Source organism: Apium graveolens, chromosome 10 (assembly GCF_009905375.1).
Source record: "Apium graveolens cultivar Ventura chromosome 10, ASM990537v1, whole genome shotgun sequence".
Taxonomy (NCBI): Eukaryota; Viridiplantae; Streptophyta; class Magnoliopsida; order Apiales; family Apiaceae; genus Apium; species Apium graveolens.
Genome location: NC_133656.1, coordinates 210,377,819 through 210,394,128, shown reverse-complemented (window position 1 = coordinate 210,394,128; position 16,310 = coordinate 210,377,819). Strand labels below are relative to the sequence as shown.

Here is a 16,310-nt window from a genome sequence, read left to right as displayed (position 1 = left end):
TAGGGGGATATGGAGCTTGTTGGAGAGAAATTTTATCTCCATTTTTTCAAAATTTGACTCAAGAGCCTGTATAAGGACATTGTTGGAGTTACTCTAAAAATATTATAATTGCATGATGCATAAAAAAATTCTAGAAAATGACCCGTGTCTTGCACGGGTTATTATGCTAGTTATTCAGAATGCCTCAAATTATAGTTTAGGACAACAATATAAGGCACCGTTAGACTTGCTCTTAAATACTAATATATGTTACTAATAATATGTTATATTTATAATTTATAAAAATTAATATATTAGTTATTCCGATTTTTGCTCCGATTAATCCTTCTGATTAATCCCCGTATTACTGATTAATCCCTAAGCCATAGCTCTACCGATTAGTGCTGATTTCCGATTTTTACAACCATAAAACCTAAAAATGAGTAAATATTCATGAAATATTTCGAGGATAAAAAACATAACACTCAACCCGGAGGAAAACATGGATTAAAGCTAACAAAAGAAAAACTAATTTTACCTAATATTCTACTAAGAGATTCAATTAAAAACTTAAAAATTTAATTAAAGTATCAATGTATAATGTAGCAAAGTTCATCAGAATATGTACTCTTAACTCTTTCATATTCGGCTACTAGATACTATGCTAGTGTATATATCATTATTTTCATCCTGGCTCTTAGATGAGTAAATAATATCTTGTGTGTTACTGATTTTAAAAACTGTACTGCCATTCTGCCAACAACACCTACTGCATTGGAGATTGTGCAAAAGGGGAGCCGATTGGAGGAGCAAGGCCAAGAGATCTCATAATTCTCAAGCGCCTAGAATCCTTTACTGATTTTGAGGGAACGTTCAACTCCTAAAGAACAAGTAAAACAAACGTTTAATACTGATGCAACAAAATTTTCTGCCAGATTAGCAGGATATGTGTGTTTAGTATAACTTACATCAAAGTGAACTTTCGGCTTTCTTCGTCTTTTACTCCTTCCTTTTACCAAGCAGTCATGTTCTGTTTCGCTTGAATTTGTTGAGTTTAAGCAAACATGCCCTTTATCAGGAACAAACAATTTTCTGGACAAACTTTGGTGTTCCTTCTGATGAATAGCCTGCGACCAGAAGGTAGTACAATTAGAGTATGAAACAGAGAGAAACCAGATGCAACAAAAGAAGAAGAAGAATGCACATTAGCAGAACAGAGCTAACATACCTGTTTCAGTGCCTCTTGAAACTCTTCTGAAGGGTTGCAACTTCTTTCTTCAAAGCACTGAAGATAAGAAAACCTTAAATGAATTATGTGGCTACTTATAATGTGCAACAAAAAAGAGCAAATATTGCATGAAAAAAAATAGCATCTTGGTTTTCTTTTTTTTGCTAAATAGCATCTTGATTTCTTCATTATTTAATATCCTTTATTGACTTTCAGTTTCTGGCTCACAAAGTTTCTGACACTCAAGTACATCAAGCTAAAGGTCAGTTGTAGAAACTGAAACGGAACTATTATTCAGGCTTCAGTTAACAACAACAAGGATTGAGCAAGTTACTAGAATAAGTAGCTCAAGATTAGCATTTTTTCGAACTGTGCTTTAAAAATTTAGCTGATAGAAAAGACAGCAAAGAAAGTGCCACAGGAATTGTAGCAATAGCAAGTGTAATTTTTTTTTAAAAAGGAGGAAAGATTGTTCGATGCACTGCACTTTCACCATTTGAAATCAAGTTCAAGGGTATAGTAACGCTTGAAATAGTGAACATTAAAATACCCAATTTACCAAGTCCTCTCTTATGCATAAGTTTGACGGTAGAAATAAAGGATATTGGCACTTGGAAAGTAGGTTATAGTGGCCTCTTAGAATACATGAATTATACTTACCTCCTCAAATGGTGAGAGATCTCTAGCTGGATCGACCCAATCGCTGAAAAGTAATGACAAATAAAAGGCTAGTGATTACAATTTGAAGCTGAGATCAGAAAATTTTAGAGCTCTAAAATATATCAGTGTAAGAGCTACTACAAGTTACCTCTTCTCACTGCCGTAGTAATGCACTCGAAAAAGTCCCCCAGTGTCTTCGATACCAGAGTCAAGTGCTAGAACTTTAACTATTAAGACCTGAATAAATAAAGGGAATGTTGTCATATTGCTACATAATAAGCTCATTTCAAATTCCACCACATATAATGGAATATTTCAAGAAACCAAGATTAAAATTTCGCTTGAAAAGCAAATCTACATATTTAAGGACAATCAGACAACTAGTGATAGAGTTGAAACAGAAACATAGGCATCTAAGGCATTAATATATACATTATGATTGGACACGAACATATATTCTATTCCATAATCCATGTAACTTTATTTCTTGAAAAATCATACATAGTAACTAAGTTAATAAATTGGGTTTGTCTAGTGTGTGCCCATGCTAAGAAAGTGTGATTGATGAGTTGTAAAAATTTTAATTGGTGGAGATTTTTGTGCATGCAGGGGGGGTCCATCATTATTAATGAGCTCTCCACCAATATTTTGTGGACAACTCATCAATCACTAACTCTTAGCATGTGCCCATGGGTACACACTAGAAAAACCGTAATAAATTATCATATACTCCCCCCCTCCCGAAAAATTCCCCGATAAGGATTAAGATTAGGATGCATCAAAGAATGTTGTGCTTAACACACTTAATAGTAAAGCCAAAAACAAATTTACATGAGGATCGAGGACTAAGCCAGAAACATATTGTCGACTAGTCGACTAGTCAGCTGACTTATCAACTAGTCGGTCGACTTGTGCAAAATCCAATTAAAATTGAAATGGGAAAAAATTAATCTAAAAACCTACTCAACATCAACAATAATCAACATGCTAATCTTCGTGTTGGTGTGTGTGTAAATTGATAAATATTGAATATGCATATAATATAATATGTTTATATATTATATTATATTATATTATATTATATTATATGGGTTAGGTTCAAATGAGAACTAGTTCCCCGGAGAACTAGTTCCCCGGAGAACTATTTTGTTCTGTAATTATACTTTATGTGTTCTGCAATTTTTTGTTCACTTTTTTTGTTGATTTGCATAAAAAATTCTCATAAATATATTTTAGTTTTACATAACACGTCAAATTTTAATAAATATTGTCATGATTGCTATAGAACATTAAATATAGAAGTATAGTATGTTCTGTGATTTGTGCATAACATATGTATATGTTCCGTAAATAATTTCTCATGTTTTTTATCTATATACAAATTTTTGTTTTCATTAACATAACATATGCATTTTGAATAAGAGATACAAAAAAATATAAGAAAAATAAAATATTCTCCGGTGTTCTCCAATTAAGGTGTTCTCCATGGAAGCCAACCCTATATTATATATATATATATATATATATTATATAGAGAGAGTTAAGTTCTATGAAATTCTTGTTTTCTTTGGAGTCTTGGAGTCCACCTATTCTGCAATTAAAAATACTAGCTTAAATCCCGTGCGATGCACGAGTTCCCGTTAATATTTAAAAAATTTATTTATCCCGTCATATTATAGTTTTAAAATATTTATATAAATATATAACAATTATAAATTTATAATTTAAATTATAGGACAACCTGTGATCGTAGTTTAGTAGGATAAGTATACAATGTCTAGTAGTTTAGCGGATATATAACACTATTTATTTATTTTTTAATAATATGATAAATTGTGGTTGTAGTTTAGTAGGATAAGTAAACTATATCTAGTATTTTAACAATTCAGTAGTTTAACGGATATAAAACACTATTTATTTATTATTTTAATAACCAAAATTAGGGAATAACCGTTGAACCAAATTATACCCCATTCCGGTTATTATAGTATAGTATAGATTATGTAAAATGTCGTAGAACGTATTATTTTGCGAATTATCTTGCATTAACATCAATATTTTAATGAAAATCTTGCAACATACATGCAATTTACGAGTAAAAAATTGCAAAACATATTATTCTACAAAATATGTTTAGTTTGCAAAACATAAATGTTCACATTGCAGAACATACATGCTCTACTTGTAAAAAATATGAGATTCGCAAGGTTTTCATTAAAATAATAATGTTAATGCAAGATAATTCGCAAAATAATACGTTTTGCAACTTTCTATATAATATTTTAATTGCAGAACGTAATTGGACTCCGGGACTCCACACAAAACAAGGATTACATAGAAATTTCTTATATATATATATGTATATATATAGAGTAGTGTATCTATGTGCGTACATGGAAATGGAAAAAAAGATATGTTTGTAATTAACAATATCTATTTTGTGATCGATATATAAATGAGTATGAGAATTTTAGACTTCTGTCGTGGGAAATCATATATCTAAGATATTTATTATTATCTATTCTTTAATTAATTAGTAACAATTTGTCTACTCGACAAGTTGGACCTCCATCGACTCGACTCGACTTATCGACATGATTACCATGTATGTGGCGAGAGGTCACAATTATAAGCATAAAAATAACGTTAGAACTAAATAAATTTTTCAAATTTTGTAATTTCCACCAACAATCTTGTCTCAAAACTCGTTCCGACTTGGAAAAAATTCTGATACCACTAATGTGTGAAGAAAATATGTAGGCTGCACTATAACAACAATTACATTTTTCACAAAGAAATTTCACTATTTTTATATATTTAAGATTAAATTGCACTTTGGGTATCCGAAAACTAATTAAATTGTAGCATGATGGCTAAATTATAATTTTAGCCACTTGCTTTTCTAAATTTTTATTTTCTTATAATGCGGGGGCTCCCTCCCAACACCGTTAGAATCGTCATGGGAAAGAAAGGCAGAAATAATATAGAGATTATTCCCTTAGAGCTTGTCCAATACCACTAGTACCAGAAACGCATCTCCTTCGCCCGCGCAAGATACTTCTATGCCAGCCGGGAAAAATGGCTCTATAAGTACACAGTGCCCCCACAACTATGAATAGTATAGTGGGGTTGAAAGACAGGAGTGCCCGCCCCTCAACTCAAGTAGGCTACTGTTTCCGGAACGCAGTCCAAGATAACCGTAACCGTGTATAGATATAAATCTATCTTCGATACTGTCATTTCGAAATGTCCGCCTCAACCGTTGTTTCACCTCCCAAAGAGCAAAGCTGGCTTGATGAGCACAGATGAGGAAGCGGGAGCAAAAAAACCAATAACATTTTTCTTGTCCTTCTACTTAAGGGGCAAAGAGAAGCGCTTTTGCTACTGAGAAAGCGAACGGTCAGCGCGAAGGTTCAAGACTTAGCCGAGCGTTCTTTTTGTTTCGAGGTACCTTCCTTTTCGGTCTCTCGTTTATTGCCCTTCAGGCTAAGTAAAGAATTTAATCATTCTTTCTCTAAATAAGTTTTTTGCTCTTTCGAGCTTTCGATTCATCTGGTAACTCTTGTACCCAATACAATAGGTCCTAGACATTATTCCATCCAGGGATAAGCCCTGTACGCATAGAAGCGAAAGATGATAGGAGATAATCTAGTCGTCCTTTGAAGTCTTCTTCCTTGCCCTTCAGGTTCCCTAAGTCATTAGCTGAAGAAGTCCCGTCAATGGATAAGAATCTCCGTCAACTTGATAACTGATATATAAGGGTATTATAGTCTACTAACATTTAAACATTTTATATTGTGTACATAACTCCATCCACCCATCAGATTCATTCGGAAGTATAATATCCCCAAATACAAACTCAACAAATATAACCTAATTGCGTGTAGTGAAACCCTAATTGGTTGTTGATATAAGTCGTGGCTCACTTGCTCACGTGAATTGGTGAATGTTGTCACAATGGTCTAAACTACAATCACTTTATTGCAGATGCAATATCCTCATAGACTATCAATCCAAGTCGTAAGCTCAAAATATATTGTATTTAAGAAGCCCAAAGCATTGTAATGCCCTGTCTTTGATTATAATGCAGAATTGATAAGATTTTAAGTACGTCCATGTTTCAGATTGTATAAAGCACACTCTTCAAGCTCAGCCAGTATATTAAATTGTGCTGCCCATGTCAGGGGAGCCTCAATCAAAATCGAATCCCATTCTAGTTTCTGTGAACCATGGCTAAACGGATATTTATGTGGTTGAGTGGCTGGCTAAATGGACTCTAGAATTTGTACTCCACCCGCCTGCTAGGATATTTTTGATCGAGAGAAAGGAGACGAAGAGCAAGAAGAGGCAAAATGTGAGTAATATGTACATGTATATGTAAGCAAGTGAATTTACTATGTTGCCCACCCCCTGAAAGAATAATTACTAACGGTGTTAATCACAGCCTAACAGAGTTGGGTGGCAGCCCCCATACTGTAAAATAAAATTTTAGACAAGTGGCTAAAATTATAATTTAGCCATCACTGTGCAATTTAATAATTCTTCGGCTACCCAAGATACAATTTAGTCTATATTTAATTAAATTACATTCTAACTAAATAGGAGGCCAGTCACGAGAGAAATCAAAAGTTCAATGAAAAGTATTAGTTCAAATAATGATACTGGGATATGACTTTAATATTACGAAATCATTGACAGCTAACAAGAAAAAACTCAAATCTGAATTTAGAGTTACTCTGGTGTATAAATATACACGAGGAGATGGTCCAGGACAAGTGCTTGTAATAAATGAACTTCATCCTTCTTATACAATTACTTGCATAATTTTGCACACAAAAAATATGTCCACTGAACCGGCTCTCATATATTATGTAACTAGGAATTTATAGTATTAAATTATTTTATAATAATTTTTACAAAATGATAGATTACATAGCTACTTGTTACAAAAGTAAAGTAGTCATTAAGGTGACCTTTTTCCCACTCTAGCAAACAGGTTAAGAAAATTTTCAAAAGTTAAGTTATAGATGGGAATGATTATTAACTTACTTTAGCTGGCCACCACATCTGAGAAGCCTTTTTGGCCCAAACGACACTCCCTGGAGTTAGGCATACATCGCCATTTTGTGCATCAACATTACTATATAGGCGAGAAAGACAGAATTTTAAAACTAGTTAAATATCGGTACGGGAAATTAGAGCTCTCATATAAATCATACAAGGAGAATAATACAGCTACATCTTATAAGTTGTAACTGTCTCATCTTTAATAACAAATAGGTGACTAAAGCTTGAATTTGAGAAAACAGAAGCTTTCCCACCAATTAAGCTCATGATATCAGTCTCACTACATGTACAACACACACATGGTGATACATTTTAGTTCTACTGACTAGAATAAACTGAACGCCGTAAGTAACGTACAGGTCACATTTTCAAAGAGGCCGTTTATGTGGTGAAATCCAGATAACGAGTTTGTTTCAGTTTAGTTGGTATGTTTAATTGAGGTTGGAATAAATTTCTATCCAAACGAGCTTATAGCCTCGATAACTGTTGAAGTTCCATTTATGTTTTAGATTCATTGAAAACATTATATCCAGCGAGACAAACCTTTTGCTCCACGATTCCACAGGTTTAAGTTTCGCATTTGAGCTGACTTTCAGGGTTGTAGTTTCTGAACTCACTACTCTCCTTTTATTTTGGGATTGAGTCCATTGAGCCAAAGGTAGGTCAAGTTCATCCGCTTCTGTGTCTATTTTCTCATCTGGACTAAATCCAATCAGTGTGGATGATTTCTCTATACTGCCTGCAGATTCTGGCAATGAGTTCATCGAATGAGACCCCGGTTTGTGAGAAAAATAAAAGAGAGGGAGACTTATAACAAGCAAATATTTTTAAAATCTTTTACAACCGCAAGTGTTTTTTAAATCTTTTACAGCTTTGATTAAAACCAAATAAATTTTCATATAAGCATAGTTCCTGCAGCAGGAAAGTATCCTAACTATAACGTAAACATTTCGCTATATTCATCATAGGTTCATCTTCTTTTTGATGAAGAAGTACTCTTTCCTAAATAGTATTTGTAGAGATGTCACGGAGCATTATTGTGATGGCAATTCCTAGATAAGCACAACTGATTAAAAGACTTAAATAGCATAAACTACATTCCAGAAAACTCAATCGAAAAATATCTCGAAATCAAAACAATTTCAAGTCTGAAACAAAGGTAAACTCAATTGTATCTAACAAAAACATGTAAGTGCTGGGCTGGGCAAAAAACAGATCACAAAACAAATAGGCCTTACTTATATTTTAATATACATTTAACCGAATAATCAGACCACAAAATTCAGTCAACCTCAAAAAACATCAAGAATAATACAAAACAGGTTACAAAATACAAGCTTGATCAATGCAAAACAATTGACATAAAAAAGCACATATGTGAATTATAAATTGATTAAAAAGCAAGAAAAGACCTTGTTGATGATGATGAGAATTGGGTTGAATAAAGTGATCAAATTCGATGACCCTTTTATCTCTACTCTTTCTTCTCACATAAGTCTGCATCTTTTTCTTGTAAAAATCAAATCTTTATGGTGTTTTATCAATCAAGAAAGACAAGAAAATTGTGTTATGACTTGAATTTTGAGAAGGAATGTAAAAGGCCACTCTTGATCTCCCCAAATTCTGTTTGTAAATGTCTGTGTATGTATAATATTGTGTATATATATATATACTAGTTCCAGTAGCATGTCAAGACTATGACTTGTGTTACAATGTGTCATTGGATTTGGATTTACAGCTCCAGGCGGTATGATCCTTCACTTTCATGTTAAGATTATGACTTGTATTAGTACAATGTTTTATAATTGATATATAGTTGCAATAAGGGGAAATATATAATAGGCAATCATGTTTTAAATCTTTTTAACTTTTTTTTTTTTGCCGCAAAAGATTCCAATTTTATTGATGATTCAAATCATTCGATAATACAGTAGACAAATCGGGATGGACATCTCCCACTCTCCAGCTACGATCAGCTATAGAACAAGTGGATTTCGCTAAGAAATGAGCGACCTTGTTCGCGCACCGTTTAACGAACCTAAACTTGACGTTTTTGCTACTCAAACTTGCTAGAATATCCCGACAATCCTTAACAACTCTCCCCAAATACGAAAAACAAAGAAAGGAGCTACGGATGGACTGAACTATCTGCAAGCAATCAGACTCTATAACAACATTCTCATGACCTCCATTTTTCACCCAACTTAAAGCCTCCCGGATACCGACTGCTTTAGCCAACTCCAGACTAGGCCTTCCTCTCAAACACTGCGCTCTAGCCTCGATCAACCCTCCATTCTGATCCCTACCTATATACGCATAACTATAACAACCATCCTCCTCAAAAATGGCAGCGTCAGAGTTTACCTTAACACCATTAACCTGGGGTAATCGCCAATGCTCATCTCCGTCTTCGTTGGACATAAAGCCCAAAAAACGATCGAAAGTTCGATCTTGAACGCATTTCCATTGGTTAAGGACCGAGTACGCTGATTCCACCACTGCTGAAGATTCCAAGCTGCGTTGTTTCCAAATAAGATCATTCCTACTCTTCCACAACATCCAGCAAACCATAGCAATAAGCGTAATTTTCTCCTGATTATGCTGTTGAAAAACCAGCTCAAGCCATTCTGGGAACGAAGTAAACTCACCAGAAACTTGTATGATAGCCAATTTCTCCCAACTGGAAACAGCATGACAACATAACACTAAAACATGCAGCACTGATTCTGAATATGCATTGCACACTGCGCAAAACTCGTTTACTGGTACCTTTCTAGAACGAAGCAAATCTTTCGTAGGTAAGCAATTCGTAGAAGCTCTCCATAAAAAAAAATTAACCTTAGGTGGAATTTTCAAATTCCAAATCTTCCGCCAGAATCCAGAACTCGCAGCTGAACTATTCGCATTACTTTCACCTTCAAGAAGCAAATAACCAGTTTTGACAGAGTAATATCCTAACTTTTCTTTCCTCCAATACCATGCATCTTCGACTTCGTTATTCAGAGGAGTGGACAAAATAATATCCGCATCCCTTGCATCAAAAATGTCCAAAATAAGATCAACATCCCAACTGTTTCCTTCCATATTCATCAGAGAAGAAACCTTTTGACCTCGAATGGCTTCATTATCAGTATGAATATACGGATCGTTCTCCATTGACAACCAAGGATCATTCAGAATACTAATAGAGTTGCCATTGCCCACCCTGCAACCAATACCTTTCTTAATAATATGCTGAGATTCCATCACACTCCGCCATATATAACTAAGATTGTGCCTGATTTTAGCATTAATAAAAGAACCTGTAGGATAGTAACGAGCCTTATAAACCCTACTCACCAACTTTTCTGGATATTTCAACAATCTCCATCCCTGGTTACCAAGAAGAGCTATATTGAAGTCACGAACCCTTCTAAAACCCATACCCCCAGAAGCCTTCCTTTTGCACATATTACCCCAACTCTTCCAGTGAATATCTCTATCCTTCTTAGCATCATTTTTCCACAAAAACTTACACATCAAATTCTCCAACTGCTGACACAAGTCCAAAGGCAATAAAAAAACACTCATAGCATAGTTCGGAAGTGTTTGGGCCACAGTCTTCAACAACACTTCTTTGCCTCCTTTTGACATAAAATTCTTATCCCAAATCTGAATACGATCTTGCATCTTGTCCTTCAGAAAACCAAAGATTGATGACTTATTTCTTCCTATTATATTAGGAAAACCTAAGTACATACACTGGTCATTGGCCTCCTTAAATCTGAGCTTCTGACAAAGCTCTCTCTTCAGAGAACAGGAAGAATTCTTACTGAAAAACACTGAGGATTTATCAACATTTATTTGTTGCCCTGAAGCTCTTTCGAAAATTTTCAACAATTGCAAGACATGATCAGCACTTTCCATGTTGGCTTTGCAAAACACATAAGAATCATCAGCAAAAAATATGTGAGAAATAGAAGGCGCCGTCCTAGCAACTTTTATTCCTTTGATCAGATTACGCCTTTCAAAATCATGTAACAAAGTTGTCAAACCTTCAATACATATTAAGAACAAGTACGATGATAGGGGGTCTCCCTGTCTTAGGCCCCTTTCAGGAATAATATTCCCAAAAATTCTACCAGCATGAGAAAAACTATACCTTGCAGAGGTGATACATCCCATGAACAAATTAACAACTCTCTGAGCAAACCCCATCTTCAACAACATTGCTTGTAAAAAAATTCCACTCGACACGATCATAGGCTTTGGAAATATCCAACTTTAAAGCCATCCAACTCTCTTTTCCTTTTGTCTTTCGTTTCATATAATGCATAACCTCGAAAGCAACCATTATATTGTCAGTAATAAGTCTGCCAGGAATGAAGGCGCTCTGTGAATCAGAGATTATTAAATCAATAATCTTTTTCAATCTGTTCGCTAAAACCTTGAAAATAATTTTGTAAACAATGTTACAAAGAGAAATGGGACGGAGATCCGTCATGAGCACTGGATTTGACTTTTTAGGAATCAACGCTATATTAGTATATCTAAGCTGCTCATCCATCTTTCCATTCACAAAGAAGCCTTGCACTATTGAGACTACATCTGATTTGACAATATTCCAACACTTCTGATAAAAACCCGGAGTCATACCGTCTGGACCCGGTGACTTGTCTGGATGCATGTTGAAAAGAGCTGCTTTAACTTCTTTTTCATCCACTTCTGCACACAGCATTTCATTTTGAACAACATTGACTCTACTAGAAACACAACCAGTCACCCTTTCCCAATCTGTAACCGAAGCTGTGAATAACTGGGCAAAATAATCCTCTATAGTCTTTTCAATACCGTTACCCCATTCCACTTTATTCCTTTGACTATCCTGCAAATGGCTTATATGATTTGTTTTCCTTCTATTCTTCATTGCGGCATGGAAGAATTTACTATTCTGGTCCCCTTCACGAAGCCATAACTGTTTTGACCGCTGTCGCCAAAAGACCTCTTGCTGAGCGTAAATTTCTGACAACTTCTTCTTCTCCTCCTGAACCACTTTTACTGAATGATCATCCCTTCGACCTTTCAACGTCTGTAAAATCCTCTTACTTTTACTAATACGCCCCTTGAAATTGCCCGTGATTTCCTTACCCCAAGCTGATAATATCTCAGAAACAAAAGACAGCTTATCATAAAAAGAACCCACATTATTGCTCCAAGCATCCTCAACTAATTGATAGCACATAGGCTCCCTGAGCCAGGCATTTTCAAAACGAAACGGTCTATCACGGAAGAATATATTACACACTTGTGGTTCCAGCAAAATCGGACAATGATCGGAAGTTGACACTTCCAAATTAGTGAGCTTAGCATCCTTAAACAAGTTCAAAAAATCAGGACTGACAAGTGCCCGATCAAGACGTACCTCAATATGATTACTCGTACCAAAACCACGCTCCCAAGTATACTGATACCCACACAGATTCATATCTACCAGATCACAGTCATTAAGAACCTCTTGGAACCCCTGTAACAACCGATTAGGGTATGGCCTACCACCTCTTTTATCCCTCTGAGAAAGAACATTGTTCATATCCCCGATTAGACACCACGGGAGAGTATTGTGACTAGCCAAACTCCTTATCAAACTCCATGTCTCATGATGCTTTGATCTATCCGGTTTATCATATACCCCTGTGAGTCTATACTTTACACCTTCTGGAGTAGTGACAATCCCGTCAATATGATTTTTACTAAACGAACACAAACTAACTGCATCCTTATTATGCCATAATAAAGCAATACCACCACTGTGACCTATGGCTTCCACTACAATCGTCCCTTCAAAACCTAAAGATGATCTTACTCTTTCCACTATTCCTTTTCTGCAAAGCGTTTCACATAAAAAAACATAATTGGGCTTCTTTTGGAGCACGACCTCCTTTAGGAATTGTAACGCCCACGGGGTCCCAAGTCCATGGCAATTCCAACTTACAATACTCATAATGCTAGGCGAGCACCACCTTGGGTACCCGCCTCTGGTCCGTTTTTTGAATCCATAAAATTATTTGGGCTTACTTGATCAGTAGTCATGTTTATATCATCCTCAGCGTCCAATGTTACTTCATTGTTCAGGCCCACTTAATTCTCAAAGCCCATATTATCATCCGTTTTACGTTTCTTGGACTCTACAGTTGTTATCTCTTTTCTCACATTTACTGGCGAAATAATAGGCAAAGAATTTTGAACTTGCCTTATCCCAGAACTCCCGCCAATCTGATTTTTTTGAAATTCGTTAGTTACCAAAATCCCACCCTTTCCAACTGCACCCTGATTTTATGGAGCAAACCGTGGATCTTGATTTCTGTCACTACCATTTTGAAAACCTGCCATTGCTGCATACCGATCATCCTCCTCACTACCATTACGAAGCCATTTTGCACCAATAGGTTTAACTTGCTTTCTAAACGGTGCTCGCATCCAAGCTCCATATGGCCTGACAATTTCAGATTCCGGTGTGTCAAACCACCTGCTACAGAACTTCTCCGAATGGCCCAGAATTCCACAGATAAAACAAAACATTGGCAAATTTTCATATTTAAAATTAATTCAATACCAATCGTTCTCTGCCTTCTTGATTTTCATTCTACGCTTGAGGGGCTTAGTAACATCTACTTCAACACGAACACGGAAGTATTCTCTCCAAACTCCCACAAAATGGCTGGAACAAGAAGCTACAAACCTTCCTATATTATTACCCACCTCTGTGATAATTCTCTCCGTCATGAACCCAACTTTAAGATCATAAACCTGAACCCATAATTCCATAACGTTCAAATCAACATTGCGGGGATTTTCTCCCTCCTTTAGACGACGCATAATCAGAGCTCTCCTATTGAATGACCATGGACACCCCTCCATTACTCTCTTTACATCGACTTCATGATAGAATTGAAACAAAAAGAGATTTGTTTCCAACTCTTTAATGTAAACCCCCATTCCTGGCTTCCAAATTGCTGCAAGCGTCTGTTGCATAGCTGCAAAATCTACCTTACCATCCGATAAGAAACGGGCCACAACACATAGTTTTGCATCAAACCCATGTAATTGTTGTGCATTCCCCAAAACTTCTTCTGATTCTAACGCCACTCCTCCATCATCTTCATCCTCCAAAGAAATACTATTCATAGCATTAACTAAATTGCTTGTTGACACCATAGAACAAGACGAACAAGATAATCAGAGACAAACTAACAAAATAAAACAGAGACAATCAGACCATGTCACAAAGACAAGACTTTTTCTGAATAATAATTTTGAAGAACTATTATTCACTTTAATCTTTTTAACTTTTAAGTCATAGGAGAATGTGTTTTTGATTTTGTTTATTTCAGAGAGACTATAAGATAAAATTATGTTTAAAATGGATATTGCAAATTTGATATTTTCCATCATAACATAACCAGGTCACAAGTCCTACCTTGCTCCTGAATTTTAAAAAGGAAGGAAAACAAGTAAAGAATAACTAAAATAATTTCACTTAGGCCTCATTTGTTAATAGGTGAATGAGTGACTATAAACTGAATCATTCTTTTTTCCTCTGTTCAGATTGTTGATTCAAATATTATGTACCTGAACTGGATTTCTTCTGAATAAGTGCTGGACGAGTGGGCTTCTAAATTTCCACTTAACCAGTCAAATTATATTTATGTCAATTTACTTCTTTCAATTCTCGTGTAGTAATTTTATATTTTATCATTTTATTTATTATTATTCATCTTTTATTAAAAAATAATCTTCTTGTCCTCCTAATAGTATGCAAACAGTGGAATCTGTTTTGTGACTAAAAAAGTTTGTTAATTTTTAAATTTCATGTTTTATATTTAGAAAATAAAATTTAAATTTAAATTACTTCTGAATGAATAACAAATAATAAAATGGATAATTATTTAAATTAAAATAGAAAAATACTTAAACTTTATTTGAAGCTTATATATATATGGGGAGGTCAATACATGAATTAATTTTTATATAGAGATGAACTATTATTTAAAGAATATAAATACATAATTTATTTCATTTTTCATCATATATAGTTATAAATTTGAAGTACCAAATTAATGATAAATTACACAATTTTTTTATTTAAAAATTATTGTAATTTGATGAAATTGTTTAAAATGATTTTGTAGTAAAATCACAGTTATCTAAAATTATTTCACAATAGAATCAAATCTAAAATTAATTTTTTTCCAAATTTCAATTATTAAACTTTTTATTATATTTAAATATATAATTTTTATTCTACGTTAGCAATAAATTTGATGAAATTTTATAATAGAATCAAGGTTATTTACGGTTCTATATATAAAAAGGGTTCTCTCTTGAAAAAACACACACACATATATATATATTTAAAAAAATATTTTTATTTTTAATATGTTGTATTATCTTAAAATTATTAGTGATTGTACTTATTTATGGTCTAATTTTTAAAGTTGCCTAATTATTACAAAATGATAAATTTTTAACTTGTCAAAAAATTATTTTAATTTTATATATTTTAATTTAAATAACTTTTAATAAAAAGAATTATTAAATATTATCAACCACTCAATCACAAATAGGTTAATGTTATCATTGAGAAATTTAAATAATTTTATCAAACAATCTTATTCATTACTGTTCATATTATTACTGATTCAGATTTTTTAACTATTCAGAACATTCTGTTCAGATTTAACAAATGAGCCCTTACTTCCGTAGTCGTGCTCAGGGCCGGCCCTTGGGTAAGGCGACCAAGGCGGCCGCCTAGGGCACCACCGCGCACAGGGGCACCAAAATATTTCAATAACATATGTATATAGGTGTATTTATTTTTTATATTATTATTTTTTTTATATTTTAAAATACAAATTTTAATTAGAATACATTAACATATATGTGATTGGGGGACATATTAAAATTTTAAAATATATTATTATCTTTGTGATAACTTTATTTTAAAATTAAAATATAATTTACTTTAATTTACTTTAAAAATATAATTAATAAATTTATTTAATAAATAAAACAAAGTAAAAATGTGAAAGGTTTGGAAAAATTGAGTTTTTGGACTATGCGCGTCTATACCCATTATCCCAGATGGCCAGATGAAGTCATATAACAAAAGTACAAAACCCTCTCCTTCCCTCTGCTTAGCTACCGAATAAAATACAGAACACAAATTGTTCTTTGTTCATTCTGAATATCAATTATCAAAACACTGGAAGTCATCGACTCATCGTGAAGATCGGATCATCTGTGCTTTGCAATTCAGCAATTATAACACATGTATGGTTTAAAGATTTCTATTCTAATTACTTTTTCAATAATATTGTAATTTACTATTTGTTTATTA

At 34.0% G+C, this 16,310-nt stretch overlaps 1 protein-coding gene across 2 annotated transcripts; it reads right to left on the bottom strand.

Moving 5' to 3' along the window:
• Positions 1-537: 537 nt before the first annotated feature.
• Positions 538-8,720, bottom strand: LOC141692406 (uncharacterized). Of its 2 annotated transcripts, none has more exons than XM_074497229.1 (8): positions 8,347-8,720; positions 7,478-7,673; positions 6,917-7,007; positions 2,016-2,104; positions 1,868-1,910; positions 1,208-1,264; positions 948-1,106; positions 538-859 (listed from the first exon to the last, which is right to left on the bottom strand). In XM_074497229.1, exons 1-8 carry the CDS (start codon positions 8,435-8,437, stop codon positions 746-748), a joined length of 840 nt encoding a protein of 279 aa, XP_074353330.1. In that variant the 5' UTR covers positions 8,438-8,720; the 3' UTR covers positions 538-745. The 2 variants fall into 2 exon arrangements, with proteins under 2 accessions (XP_074353330.1, XP_074353329.1); XM_074497228.1 differs by having other exon boundaries at positions 541-859; positions 7,478-7,682; positions 8,347-8,718.
• Positions 8,721-16,310: the final 7,590 nt, after the last annotated feature.